Below are 13,727 nucleotides of genomic sequence, written 5' to 3'. Positions count from 1 at the left end.
CTGCCCCTCAGCTCCTGGGACAAGAGGGTCCCAGTGAGAATCCAGCATGGATCCCACTGTGGGAGCCAGAGCTGCCACTGCCATTTCAGCTACAGGCAGATTCTGCCTCCCCAAATGTTCACATAAAGCCCCAGGTCTCAATCCTGTTGTGGCCACACTGCAGGATGTGTCCCCAGCTCCCACCCAAGGCCACACCGTCCCCAAGGGTGCAACCTCAGCACGTCCCACCCCACGTCCAGCTCCCCCCTGGGCAGGGGCTCCTGCACAGACCCCCCCCAGCTCCTCCTTCTCCCCACTCCTCCAGCCCAGCAGCTCTGCAGGAATCATCATCATCATCATCATCATCATCACTTTATTGCAGCGGTCGCAGGCAGCATTCTGGGCACCTTCAGCAAAGCCTCTTGAGGGCTGTGACCCCCAATTCTCCCCCACCCGGGCCCTGTGCTTTGTGAATGGGGGGCCAGGGACCCCCTTCTTTGGTTCCTCACCAGTCCCCTGGCCCAGCCCTCCTCCTGGCTCGTGGGGTGGGCAGCGTTGGGAGCCCGTGGCACTTGGCAGGGCAGCACTGGGTGTGCTCTGGCCGTGCTGGCAGCAGCAAGCCTGGCAAGGAGCAGGTCCCTGGGGTGCCCTCAGCGGGTGTCCCCCTCCCCATCGGCGGCAGAGGCCATGACGCTGTCGATCCAGCCCGCGTAGGGGGCGATGCGGGTGTAGATGGCCGGTTTCTTGTAGTTGCCACAGACGCGGGAGCCGGCCGTGACCACTCCCTCGGCCACCCCGCCACACACCAGCGGTCCCCCGGAGTCTCCCTGCAGGACCGGCCCTCATCAGTAGGGCCAATGGTACACACAGTCCATCTCCCAGCCCCTCGTTCCTTCTTCCCCCAGGCTCCTGTGAGCTGCTCTGCAGTGGATAGCAAGGGGCACCACCCCGGGGATGCTGCCCCCTTTCTCCTGCGCAGCCCCTCGCCTCTCCCAGGCTGTGGGCATCGTGCCCATTGCCCCCTCCCAGCCCCACGTGGATCCTTGTTGAGTGTTTGGTACCTTGCAGGTGTCCTTCCTGCAGGAGTTGGTGCACATCACGTTCTGGGTGATGGTGCCAAGGGTTTGCCAGGACACCCCATCACAAGGAGAACCCACCCCAGGGACACTGCCCCCTCCTGCCCCACAGCCCCCCGCCTCTCCCAGGCTCTGAGCCTTGTGCCCATTGCCCCCTCCCAGCCCTGCATGGATCCTTGTTGAGTGTTTGGTACCTTGCAGGTGTCCTTCCTGCGGGAGTTGGTGCACATCACATTCTGGGTGATGGTGCCAAGGGTTTACCAAGACCAATGGTTTGCCAGGACACCCCAGCACAGGGAGCACCCATCCTGGGGCCGCCGTCCCCGCAGCCCCTCGCCTCTCCCAGGCTCTGAGCATCGTGCCCATTGCCCCCTCCCAGCCCTGCATGGATCCTTGTTGAGTGTTCGGTACCTTGCAGGTGTCCTTCCTGCGGGAGTCGGTGCACATCATGTTCCGGGTGATGGTGCCGTCGTGGCGGGTGCGGTGGTTGCAGACATCGCGGCTGATCACCGGCCGCTCCAGCTGCTGCAGTTTGTCCGGCCGGGTGCCGCTGTGGTCCGTGGTGCCCCACCCCGCCACCTCGCACACCGTGTCGGCCGCCACGTCCCTGTCCTCCCGCTGGAAGGGCAGCACCCGCACGTCCGAGTTCAGCTCCGCTTTCTCCTCCAGCTGCCGCAAAGCCACGGGGGGAGCCGGGTCACACGGGCAGCCGTGCCCTGGTGAGCCCAGCCCTGACGCTGACAGCAGCCTGGCCTCAGCCACCCTCAGGGTTTTGCCTCCTGGCTGGAGTCCCAGGATGCAGCCAGAGAGCAGAGCTGGAGCTCTGAGGAGGATGGACACAGCTCAAAGGGGGAAGCAGGGATGGTCCCATGGGACAGGGAGGGATGGCGCGGCCTGACCGTGAGGATTTCCTCCACTGCAGGGCCCCAAGGGACAGTGGGATTTGTGCCCGGTGGGGAGGAGGGTGCCATCAGTCACCAGCCCACCTGGAGGAGGAGCAGGTCATCCTTGTTGTTGTGGACGTTGCTGCCGGGGTGGGGGAACTGGGCGCGAACTTGGTACAGGCGTTTGTGGGGCTCGGGCTGCGTCAGCGAGTGGGCACCCAGCAGCACCTGGAAGAGTTTGCCATCCCTGGAAGAGAGTCAGAGTGTGGGACAAACAGCTGGGGGCGTCACCGCCCCCAGCCATGGAAATGGGGTGCTGGGGGGGGTCACAGAGCCCAGCAGGGAGCTCCGGAGGCCCTGCAGCCACTGCCCAGCCCTCTTTGCAGGTGGGAGCTGAGGCCCACGCTCTGACACCGGGGTCGAGGCTCCAGAGTGGGGTTTGGCCTGAGTCCTGCAGCCCCCCAGCCCTGCATCGACCCCCCCCCCAGGCACACTCACGTCTCCTCCATGCAGTGGGCAGCGCTCAGCACCCACTGCTGGGCGATGAGGAAGCCCCCACAGACGTGCTGCCCGTCCAGCTGCAGCGAGGCCATGTAGGGCTTCAGGTGGGGCTTGGCTTCAAAGCCCCTCAGGATGCGTCCCCGGGGCTGCCCTGCAGAGAGAGGCCGGGCTCAGGGGGGAACAGGGGAGTGTCGCTCCTGTGGTCCCTTCCCAGACCCCCAGACCCCTCCTCGTGGGCTGCAGCAGCACCTGGTGGCAGGAACTGGGGAGCTGGGCAGGGACCCCCGTGCTGTGTCACTGCTCTGGGGTGTGGGGGGAGCACTCACCATTCACTGGGGCCCAGAGGAGCAGCAGCAGAGCCAGGACAAGCACGGGAGCAGGGTTTGGCCCCATGGCTGCAGAGCTGGTGGTGCCTCTGCCCGCCCGGGGGTTTTGGGGTGCAGGGAGGACTCTGCTGACCCGGGGCTGGGGCTGGGACTCGCTTTTATTCCTGTTTGGGGCGGCGGGGGGGGGGGAGCAGGAAAAGGGGGGAGCAGAGGGAGCGGGGGGGTTTCCGCAGCGTGGGCTGAATGTTTTGAAATATTCAGCTTATAAAAGGGGTCAAGAGTTCCCGGCACAAACAGCGCGGGAGGAGGAAACAGCCCGGCCCAGCTGCCGGCCCTGGCACCCGCTGCCGGGGATTTCTGCGCCGGGGTTGAAAAATGCCGAAAAAGTTCAGGCTTTTGGCAAAAGAAGGATCCGAGAAATTCCATCCCAGCCCTCCCGAGGGCCCCCACTCGGCCTGGGGGCCGCTCCCTGGTGGGTGCTGGGTGCCCAGGGGTACAAACCCATCCCCTCACCCCTGCCCGAGGGGTTCCTGCAGGGTCTGGGCGGGTGATGGAGCCACAGGCGCCGGGGCCGGGATGCCGGTGGCCGTGGCAGCCCCGGTCCCCTCTGCCTTTCTCCCCGGTGCCGCTAAGCGGAGCCACAGCCACGGCTCCCGCCCGAGCCCGGGGCCGCCCGGAGCCCCATCCTGGGCTCGTCCCCGGAGCTGTTGGGGAAGATGGAACAGGAAAGCCTTATATAAATATGGTTGTCTGGCAAAAGATTTTGAGGATATAGAAACTATAAGTGAGATTGAAATGAAAGCAAGCTTTGAGATCCCTCAGTTACTGAACAACGGGAAAACAATGGCGTGGCCAGCTGAAGGTGATCCCCTTTTGATGGAACAACACCCTCTGCTTGCAGGCAGGCCCAAGGGGCAGAGCAGACCCTACTAGCCTGGCAGAAGGGGCCCAAAGAGGAGTTTTTAGGGCTTAAAATGTAGCACAGTATGGTAATATAATGATTCTTATAGGCTGTATGGAAATGCTATAGGATTTGTATACTGTACTAGATTGGTGAGTGAGAATCAGAATATTCAACACAGAAGATTTATTGTATTGTAACGGGAACCTCACTCTCTTACCCCTTTTGCTCTCTCACCCTCTCATCCTCTCTCTCCCTCTCTTCTCTCAGTCCTGCTCCAGCTGTGCCTGGCAGCTCCCAGCAGGGCCCTGCACCCAGGCCCTTTGCAATAAACCCCAAGTTCCAAGCCCTGGTTTCAGAGATCTCTCGTGTCCGTCCATCCCCACTGTCCTACCCCTGACACTCCTACACGGAGCCTCTCACCACTCCTCGAGGTCTCGCTGCCTTCCCCACCTTGCCGGGATGGCCACCGTGGCTACCCAGAGCAGGCTGAGCTCCCGGCAGCCCAGCAGGGCTCCAGGGGACACCCATCCTCTCCTCTTTCCCTGCTCCACGAGCTTTCACACCCCCGAGCTGCTGCATTCCCTTTGTCCGGCTGCTCAGACCCCCCCACCGCCCCCATCTCTGAGCCCCCCAACCCCCCAGGCCAGTGGGGGACACACGGGAGGAGGGGTCGGGCTCTGGGGGTCCCCGAGGCTCAGATGTGCCTCTGTCCCTCGGGTGTCCATCCCTGCAGTGGTGGCTTCCCCTCCCCGCTGTCCCCACGCTGGGCAGGGGTTGGAGCAGGGCGCTGGCGTCCTGGGAGGGGGCTGAGCCCGGCTCAAATCCGGGATTTTCCGCAGGGAGAGCGGTTTAATCGCAGCTTCCAGGGATTCGGGATTTCCACGTTAAATACGCCGGGAGATTTCGGACCACTTAAGGGCCAAAAATGGAACAAGGGCACCGTGTGGAGCCCGGGCTGTTCAGACCCCGGACAGGACCAGGAGAGGGGGGCTGGGGGGAACAAGTGAGAGTGGGGTGCAGGGAATGGGGCACAGGGTGGGAGACGGGACAGGGCAGAACCGGGATCCTCTGCAGGGTGAGGGCAGGGGCAGGTGGGGCTGCGGGGCTGCTGCCCCTGCCAGGAGGTGCTGGGAGCCTCCAGAAAGCAAAGGGAGCTGCACCCACCTCCCTCCCCAGGCCCAAATTTGGGAGACACGAGGCTCCTGCTTGAGGAGGCCTTGGCACAAGGCTCCTGCTTGAGGGTGGCCCCTGGCACTGTCCCTGGGGGCTACCTGTGAGCTCGGGTCCAGGAATCCCTGCCCTGAAACGGCTGCCACGGGCAGGGCAAGCACCGGCCAGCCGAGAGAGCCCGGGGGGGGAGCTGGCAGAGCTCCGGGGTGATGAATTTTGGGGTCAAAACTCATTCCTCCGTGGTTTTGGGGTCACATCTCACCCCTCCGTGGTGTGGCACCCCCGCTTGGCCACCCCTCGGGTCCCCAAAGGCAGGGGAGGGGGCTCTGCCGGCCAGGAGGGGCCTTGGGGCAGGGGGCACCCCCACCCCCAGCACAGGGGGGCAAGGGTTGATCGGGGGGCGGTGGTGGGCCGGGGGCGGCCCCTGGGCACGGCCCGGGGTGCGGAGCGGTGCGGAGCGAGGTCGGTCCCGCTGCTGTCCTCGGCCCCGCCCGCCCTTTGTCTCTCCTCGTTCTCCCCCCGACCTCCCGACCCCCTCCCGAACCCCCCCAGACCCCCATCCCTGGACCGGCGGGGGCTCGAAGGGGGCTCGGCGCCCCGGGAGGGGCCGGGGGCGGCGGGGCGGAGCGGGGGGCGGCGGGCGAGGGAGGAGGAGAAGGAGGAGGAGGAGGAGGAGGCGGCGGGGGCGGAGGAAGCCGCCGCTCCCCGCGCTCCGCCGAGGCAGGAGCATCCCGGATCGCGGGCACAGCCCCCCCCGGCCGCCGCTGCCGCCGCCCCCGCCCCGGGGCCGCCGCTGAGGTGAGTGGGGCGCACGGACCGGCACAAAGGGGCCGCTCCTCCTCCCCCGACACCCCCTCCCATCCCCGGCCCCGACCCCCGCCCGCGGCTGCGGCACGGTCCCTGCCAAGGGGAGGTTCCCGCTGCGCCCCCGCCCTCCCGGTGATACCCCCGCTTCATCCGCCGCTATTTCCCCCCTCCCTTTCATTGCCCCTCGTCGCTCCATCCCCGTTATCCTCCCCCCCCCCCCGCCCTCGTCTCGGTGCAATCTCGTGGGGTTGGGCCGGGAGGGTTCGGGGAGCCCCATCCCCGGCCCGGCTCTGCGGGCACACCCCCCTCTGCACGCCCTCCGCATCCAGCCTGTCGCGGTGGTGACTGCCTGTCGCGACAGAGCCTCCGCCCCACCTGTTGTTGTCACAGCCCCTGGCTCGGCTGGGCACCCCCGGGGCGCTGGGGGGCACCCACCGGGGCGCTGGGGCACCCCCAGTTCCAGCCGGGTGAGCGGGGGCCGTGCTGTGACCTGCGGGTGACCAGGAGGGACAGGGGGTGTCCCTGCAGGGCCGGGTGGTGGCTCGGGGGCGCTCATCCCCTTCCAGGGACTTGGAGAGGTGACCGGGGGTGACCGTGCCTGCCGTGTGGTGACATTTGTGCCCCCACAGGGTGCAGGCACAGCCCGGTGGGACCCCCGCACCTGCCCAGGACCATGATCCCCCCCAAGGAGAAAACCCGCGCCCCCAAAGACAGCATGACGCTCCTGCCCTGCTTCTACTTCGTGGAGGTGGGTGTGGGGAGGGTGGGCACGGCCTGGGGGCTGTGCAGGGGGCTCTGTCCTGGTCCCTGGCACAGTGGGTTGGGTTCTGTGCCCCGTTCTGTGCGGTGCCATCACCCCGGGGGTCGCTGGTCCCCACTCTGTCGCCCCCAGCTGCCCATCGTGGCCTCCTCCGTTGTGACGCTCTATTTCCTGGAGCTGACGGACCTCTTCAAGCCGGCCAAGGTGGGCTTCCAGTGCCACGACCGGGCTCTCTCCATGCCCTACGTGGAGACCAACGAGGAGCTCATCCCGCTGCTGATGCTGCTCAGCCTGGCCTTCGCCGCGCCCGCCGCCTCGGTGCGTCCGCGTTTCTCCTGCTGGGGACTGGGGTCCTCCTGGTGCCTGGCAGTGCCCAGCATCCATCGGGGGCTCTGCCAACACCCCAGCCCTGCCTGAGCAGCGGTTCCTTCCCAGATCATGGTCGGGGAGGGCATGGTGTACTGCCTGCAGTCCCGGCTGAAGGGCCGTGCTGGCGCCGAGGGCAGCATCAACGCTGGCGGCTGCAACTTCAACTCCTTCCTGCGCCGCACCGTCAGGTTTGTGGGTACGTTGTGCCACAGCCTGGGCAGGATCTGGAGGCTGGAGGGGATGTGGGGCCACCCTGGCTGTGATGGCAGCAGCACAGCCCCACCCAGACCCTGGGCACTGCACCAGACCCATCCCAGTGGGTGCTCCAGGGCTGGGTGAATCCTGGCTGCCCCACTGTCCCATTCCTGCCATCCCCAGGCGTCCACGTGTTTGGGCTCTGTGCCACGGCCCTGGTGACAGACGTCATCCAGCTGGCCACAGGCTACCATGCTCCCTTCTTCCTGACTGTCTGCAAGCCCAACTACACCCTGCTGGGCACCCCCTGTGATGCCAACCCCTACATCACCCAGGACATCTGCTCAGGCACCGACAAGCACGCCATCCTCTCTGCCAGGTACGTGCCAGGGGAGCCCTGTGTGGCACTGCCAGCTCTCCTGCCCCATCCCACCCACGTCCCTTCTCCCTGCAGGAAGACCTTCCCATCCCAGCACGCCACGCTCTCAGCTTTTGCTGCTGTCTACGTGTCGGTGAGTTCCCAGCGCTGCCTGGCACATGCTGGCTTGGCACAAGCCCCATGCCATGGGCAGCTGTGTCCCTCTCCTGTTGGCACAGACAAGCTCTGGGCAATATTCCTGTGCCCATGCTGGGTGTGTGCAGGCACCTGCAGTCCCACATGCACCCAGGAGCTCTGTGCATGGCCAGGGCCGTGACTGACAGCTTGTTCCTGCCCCAGATGTATTTCAACTCCATCATCTCGGACAGCACCAAGCTCCTCAAGCCCATCCTGGTCTTTGCCTTTGCCATTGCTGCTGGCATCTGTGGCCTGACCCAGATCACGCAGTACCGCAGCCACCCCGCTGATGTCTACGTGGGCTTCCTGATCGGTGCTGGCATTGCTGCCTACCTGGTGGGTGCTGGTCCTGCCCGTGCCCAGGGAGGGGGCTGGGGGATGCTGTGGGGCTCCACACTCTGCAGAGCAGCTGTGGCTATGCCTTTCCTGGAAGTGTTCAAGGCCAGGCTGGACAGGGCTCGGAGCAACCTCATCTAGTGGCAGGGACACTGGGCTAGATGACCTTTAAAAGTCCTTCGCAACACAAACCATTCCAGGATTCTGTGGTTCCCCTTCCCACAGGCTTTCCATGCTGTCGGCAACTTCCGTGCCCCAACGGAGCGAGTCCCAGCCCAGGCACCGGCCAAGGACGCGCTGCGGGCGCTGACGCAGCGGGGCCACGACTCCGTCTACCACCAGAACAAATCGGTGAGCAAGAGTTCAGCTGTCATTACATTGCAAAGGCTCCATATTGCCTGAGTTTTGTACCTCTTGGTGTTTCTTGTAGGCAGCTCCTCTAGGCACTGACTCTTCCTTGTCCTCGCAGTAGCCGACCGTGTTCACAGGGGTCTCAGGTTGAGGGAAGAGATGAGGATCTCATTTCATGTTTCAGAAGGCTTGATTTATTATTTTATGATATATATTACATTATACTAAAAGAATAGAAGAAAGGATTTCATCAGAAGGCTGGCTAAGAATAGAATAGGAAGAATGATAACAAAGGCTCTGTCTCGGACAGAGTCTGAGCCAGCTGACTGTGATTGGCCATTAATTAGAAACAACCAGCATGGACCAATCAAAGATCTACCTGTTGCATTCCACAGCAGCAGATAACCATTGTTTACCTTTTGTTCCTGAGGCCTCTCAGCTTCTCAGGAGGGACAATCCTAAGGAAAGGATTTTTCATAAAAGATGTCTGTGACACAACCGACTCCAGGTCCCTCAACCAATCAATCTACTCTTTTATAACACTCTTGGCTACAGGTGTGGCCTGTTAAAATCAGGCCTGCTCCTAATCTTTAGTAATAGGTTCAGCTGCAACTCTTTAGGGGATAAGATTACATTCTATACCACCTTCATTTACCCATACTGTGTCTTGGTTTGGAAAGCCAGGTGTCTCCTAAGGAAGGCAGGAGCCTCCCCTGAAATGGATAATGTGAACCCTCCCCATCGCTCTGAATTCCTATAAATTTTAAATTAAGGGGCTCTCAGGCAAAAAATGTGGGAGCAGGAAATAACAGTTCTTTAATAAGGAAGAGAAAAAAATAAAAGGATAAAATAAACAATGCAGTACACTAGAACAACACTGCCAGAGTCAGAACCCAACCTGACACCCTGTGGGGTGTTGGCAGCAGAACCATTGGAATTGTGGCTGCAGCCCTCCTGGAGTGTCAGGGGTGGTTCTGTTGGAGCAGGGGTCCTGTAGAGAAGGATGTATTCTTCCTCCAAAGATCCAATGGAAGAAGACGCAGCTGCTGTTCCTCTGGGAAATCCAGGGGAGAAAGCTGTGTGGTGTCTCAAAAACCTCTGGATTATATCTGGGTAGCAATGCTTGGCTCCTCCCTCTGGGCTCACATCTCCCAGTGGGATGCTGTAGTTCTTATCAGCCATGCAGTGACATTCAATGGCTGTTATCAGCAGATGTCCCCTCCTGAGGCAGGAGTGATTGTGGTCACTCAAAGAGAGAGATAAGGCAAACTGCCCACTTGACAAAAGACAACTACCATACAGTTGGTAATAGAAAACATCTTGCCCTGCAATCTGGAACAAGTGGATTCCCCTACAGGTGAGCACCGACGAGCTGAACCCGCAGGCGCGCCTGGAGGAGGCGGCGCGGCCGGTGCCGCGCGAGAAGAACTCCCTGGGCAGCCTGAAACGGGCCAGCGTGGACGTGGACCTGCTGGCCCCACGCAGCCCCATGGGCAAGGAGAACATGGTGACCTTCAGCAACACCCTGCCCCGCGTCAACACCCCCTCCATGGACGACCCCGCGCGGCGCCACATGACCATCCACGTCCCCGTGGACGCCTCCCGCTCCAAGCAGCTCATCACGGAGTGGAAGCAGAAGTCGCTGGAGGGTCGGAGCATGACGCTGGCCGAGGAGGCGGCGCAGGGCCGGGCTGTGGGGGAGCCCGGTGAGGAGGTGCCCCCCTCTCTGTACCCCACGGTGCAGGCGCGCTCGGCCGAGCGGGCAGCCATGGGGCCTCGTGTGCTGATCCAGCCCCGGCCGGGCGCCTCGCAGCTGGTGCACATCCCCGAGGAGAGCCAGGCGGGTGCCGGGGCTGCAGCCGGCAGCGGGGCGGCCGTGAGGGCCAAGTGGGTGATGGTGGCAGAGAAGGGGGGAGCGCAGAGGGTGGCCAACCCCCCGCGCCTGATGCAGGTCATCGCCATGTCCAAGCAGCAGAGCCTCGTCTCCGTCACGCCCAAGCACTCGGAGACGTCCTCGTCCTCCACCAGCTCCGACTCCTCGCAGTACCGCTCGCCCTCGGAGCGCGACAGCTCCAGCATCATCACCATCGACGCCCACGCCCCTCACCACCCCGTTGTCCACCTCTCTGCTGGAAATGGGCCCTGGGAGTGGAAGTCGGGGCCGAAGGGGCCAGAGGGGTCAGACACCTACGAGCTGGGTGAGGTGGGGAAGGATTTCCACGGCTTCCGCCCGGCCAAGAGCGCCGGCGTCTCCCCTGGCTCCTCTGTCAGCGACATGGAGCAGGACGAGCCGCGCTACGGCAGCCTGGCTGCCATCCCGGGGGCAGCAGGGGGTGGTGGGGAGCGGGTGGAAGCCCCCCCTGAGGGGCTGCTGGCCACAGCCAGCCGTGACTCCACGCTGAGGAGGAAGCCGGCCGAGCGGGACGGGCCGGGGGACAGCGAGGTGGACCTGTACTACAAGAAGATGCAGGCAGGCCGCAGGTTTAAGGACTGAGCCCCGGTGCCCCACGCCCCTGTTCTGATTTGGGGGGCTCTGCGATGCTGGGGTGCCTCTGCAGGGGATGGCAGGACAGGGCTGGATCTGCTCTGGACCGGCACGGCCACGCTGGTGACACCTGTGGGACCCCCAGCACGGGACCCTGCTCCTGCTCGGGCAGCTGGTGGGGCTCTGCCCCCCACAGGCTGTGGGGCTGGGCAGCTCCAAGCACTTTTGACTTCTTTTCTCTCTAACACTGGTGCTGACATTTCTGAGGGGTTATTTTATTCCGGCTCTGGACGTGGATATCTGTAGGGGGGGTGGGGAGGGACAAATGGTGCTGAAGGACTTTGGGGGGGAATAGATTAAGGGGTTTAACAGGGGGAAGAGGCTGCTGTGGGGCAGCAGCCCCTAGCTCATGTGGGGGTTTGTGGGTGCCGGGGGTCCTGGACACCCCCCCATCCTGCACCACCGGTCTGAGGGAGCCTGAGGGTGCACAGACTGGGAGGGGGGGTCTGCCCAGTGCTGTGGCTCTGGGTGTGAGAGGCTGTAAATACTGCAGGGACTGGAGGAGAGGGGGGTGTTGGGGTGGGGATGCAGTGGGGGCTGAGCTCTGCCCCAGGAGGAGCTGCCCCGGGCTGCAGCTGAGGTTTGGGGGGAGCAGGGAGGGGATCTCCAGGCTGCCAATGTCGGGCAACAGCTGGAGCTGCTGTGGTTTGAAATGCAAATAAACACGTGGATGTTGCCTGGCTGGGTTATTTTGGCAGGTGGGGGCAGCTGAATTCCACGACTGGTGGGGGAGTAGGACCAGGGCTCTGTGGGAGTTCCCAGCCCCAGGGAGCAGTGGCTGGGGACAGCCGTGTCCCCCCTCCCAAGAGGACACTGCCGATGGCACCAAACTGCCACTGCCAATTGGATTAACAGTGGATATCCCAAAGCCTTTGCCTTGCAAACATATGGATTATCCACATAACCCTGACTCGGTGCTGGAAAAGCCACCCGGGATTAGCAGGAGGATTGTGGCCGCAGGTCGTGGGGTGGGGGGGATGAGGGGGTCCCACTCCAACCAGCCCGAGGGCCCTGGGGCTGCTCCGTCCAGCCGTGGTGACCCGCAGAGGTGACCCGGAGCCGCCGGCGAAGGTCACCGGCATGGACGCCACGCTCCGGCGGTCGCTGGTGGGGTCGGGGCGATGCGGGGGCTCCCAGCCCAGCAGCCCCAGGTCGCCCCCGCGCTCACGGCTCATTGCGGTGCCGATGGCGTCACTCGCCGCTTCTCTGACCCAGCGGTTTCCATGGCAACTGACAGCCCCGCATCGCTCTCGCAGTCTCGGGCAAACCCCCCCAGCCCCGACCCGCCTTGGGCAGCACCCCCACCCCAGCAGCCGCTGCTGCATCGCTTGGGGACCCGCGGGGTCGCGGGACTGTCCTCATCCTCATCCTCATCCTCATCCTCATCCTCATCCTCATCCCCATCATCCTCCCCCCACAGGGCTGCAGCAGGAGAGGCTGTCAGCCCCCACCTCATCAGCTCCAGCCTGGACTCTGCCTCGGCACCGCTCGTGTCCCTTTCCCTTGGGGACACCCTCTGCCAGGGGTCCCCGCGTGTCCCCCGGGTGAGCCCCAAGGCAGGGCCCGCCTTTGTGACACACAAAGGGCTCAGCCCCGCTCCCGGCCCCGCCCCAGGGCTCTCTTTATGATTTGGGATTCCCAAATCGCTCCCCGATTTTGGGTGAGTGCTTTGGGGGTTCCGGCTGGCAGCTATTTCCCTTTCCACACCCCGCAGGGCTGGGGGCGTGGGGAAGGCCGGGCTTTAGGGTGCTCCTTCCCCAAGGCCGGGCTTTAGGGTGTGCTCCTTCCCCAAGGCCGGGCTTTAGGGTGTGCTCCTTCCCCAAGGCCGGGCTTTAGGGTGTGCTCCTTCCCCAAGGCCGGGCTTTAGGGTGCTCACCGTGCAGGCAGCGCCTTCCCCCGGCTCCAGGCAGGGGCTGGAAGAGCCCTTTGGTGCGGAGCCCGCGTTTTTTCCCGTTGAAAGAAGCGTTCAGGGCAGTTTTTCAGAGCCAGCTCGGGGTGGGGAGGATGCAGAGGCAGCCCCCGGCACGGGCTCTGCTGTCCCGGGGGTTCTGCCATGGGAAGGGACAGGACATGAGCCCCCCAAAGCCACCGCTGTTCCCATGGGGACCCCGACCATCGGTGCCACCCCGGTGGGATCTTAGACCCGCCCCAGCAGCTGAGCAGTGTCCGAGGAGCCAGGGAAGGGCACAGGGATGCCCACGGTGGTTGCAAAGCCTGGGGAAGCAAGCCCGGAGCCATGACCCTGCTCACTGAATGCAGCGCCCTGGGTTTCACAGGCACAGAGGCAGCTGCTCCAAATCCCATCAGCCTTTCAAGGAACAACAGTGATCCCTTTCAGCAGCCCCCGGCTCCGTCAGGACCCCCTCGGTAACCCTGGAGGCAGAGGGCTGTGCAAACGCCTGTGGAATATTCTGGAGCTTAATGGCAGCTCAGCCCAGAGGGATGGGATCAGCAGAGCCACAGGAGCAGCTCCAGGTGGGGATTGTGTCCCCACAGTGACTTTGGGACAGGAGTTTGAGCAGAGCTGAAGGTACAGAACCAGACCCCTAAGGAAGCACTCTGCTCCAGGGGAGGTCATGGAGAGATGGGCATTGCCCCTCATCCCACAGGATGGAGAATGCCACATCCAGCCCCACAGCAACAGCACAGGACTACAGAGAGGAGGGTTTGACTCAAAAGTGGGTTATTTTTCATGGATATTAGCCAGAACATATGGAAAGTTTAGGAACATGAAGTAACAAAGTGCTGGAGTGTGACACAGGCAGGGCATCAGTGAGGCCTCAGGCCTTGGGGCTCCAGCCTGGCACGGAGGGGTCAGACCCCATCCCATGGCTCCAGAGACAGGGACAAGCACTGCCAGCCCAGAGTGTGGGAAAAGTCAAAGTTAAAATAAAATGAGGCAGCTGGAATTACATGAGAAGGAAAAATCAGAAGCAAAACAGTCACAATAAAGAGGAGGAAGATCAGG

At 63.3% G+C, this 13,727-nt stretch overlaps 2 protein-coding genes across 2 annotated transcripts; one reads left to right on the top strand and one right to left on the bottom strand.

The window, feature by feature from the left end:
• Window positions 1-335: 335 nt before the first annotated feature.
• On the bottom strand, window positions 336-2,886 carry LOC118697151 (complement factor D-like). Its single transcript, XM_036399683.2, has 5 exons — window positions 2,767-2,886; window positions 2,438-2,591; window positions 2,042-2,186; window positions 1,467-1,724; window positions 336-806 (listed from the first exon to the last, which is right to left on the bottom strand). The coding sequence occupies exons 1-5, from the start codon at window positions 2,831-2,833 to the stop codon at window positions 630-632; spliced, it is 801 nt and encodes a 266-aa protein (XP_036255576.1). The 5' UTR covers window positions 2,834-2,886; the 3' UTR covers window positions 336-629.
• A 2,645-nt stretch (window positions 2,887-5,531) lies between these two features.
• Window positions 5,532-10,961, top strand: PLPPR3 (phospholipid phosphatase related 3). The gene is made up of 9 exons (XM_036399656.1): window positions 5,532-5,638; window positions 6,277-6,395; window positions 6,540-6,725; window positions 6,843-6,972; window positions 7,155-7,350; window positions 7,426-7,483; window positions 7,690-7,863; window positions 8,089-8,214; window positions 9,572-10,961. Exons 2-9 carry the CDS (start codon window positions 6,321-6,323, stop codon window positions 10,706-10,708), a joined length of 2,082 nt encoding a protein of 693 aa, XP_036255549.1. The 5' UTR covers window positions 5,532-5,638; window positions 6,277-6,320; the 3' UTR covers window positions 10,709-10,961.
• Window positions 10,962-13,727: the final 2,766 nt, after the last annotated feature.

This window comes from Molothrus ater, chromosome 26 (assembly GCF_012460135.2).
Source record: "Molothrus ater isolate BHLD 08-10-18 breed brown headed cowbird chromosome 26, BPBGC_Mater_1.1, whole genome shotgun sequence".
NCBI classification, from domain to species: domain Eukaryota; kingdom Metazoa; phylum Chordata; class Aves; order Passeriformes; family Icteridae; genus Molothrus; species Molothrus ater.
This window is presented reverse-complemented; position numbering and strand designations above follow the sequence as displayed.

Coding starts and splice junctions, on each gene's coding strand:
- PLPPR3 (XM_036399656.1), top strand. CDS start 6,321: ATGATCCCCCCCAAGGAGAAAACCCGCGCCCCCAAAGACAGCATGACG. Junction 6,396..6,539: donor CCTGCTTCTACTTCGTGGAG/GTGGGTGTGGGG, acceptor TGTCGCCCCCAG/CTGCCCATCGTGGCCTCCTC. Junction 6,973..7,154: donor CCGCACCGTCAGGTTTGTGG/GTACGTTGTGCC, acceptor TGCCATCCCCAG/GCGTCCACGTGTTTGGGCTC.
- LOC118697151 (XM_036399683.2), bottom strand. CDS start 2,833: ATGGGGCCAAACCCTGCTCCCGTGCTTGTCCTGGCTCTGCTGCTGCTC. Junction 2,187..2,437: donor GCCCACTGCATGGAGGAGAC/GTGAGTGTGCCT, acceptor ACTCTCTTCCAG/GGATGGCAAACTCTTCCAGG. Junction 1,725..2,041: donor ATGACCTGCTCCTCCTCCAG/GTGGGCTGGTGA, acceptor GCTTTGCGGCAG/CTGGAGGAGAAAGCGGAGCT.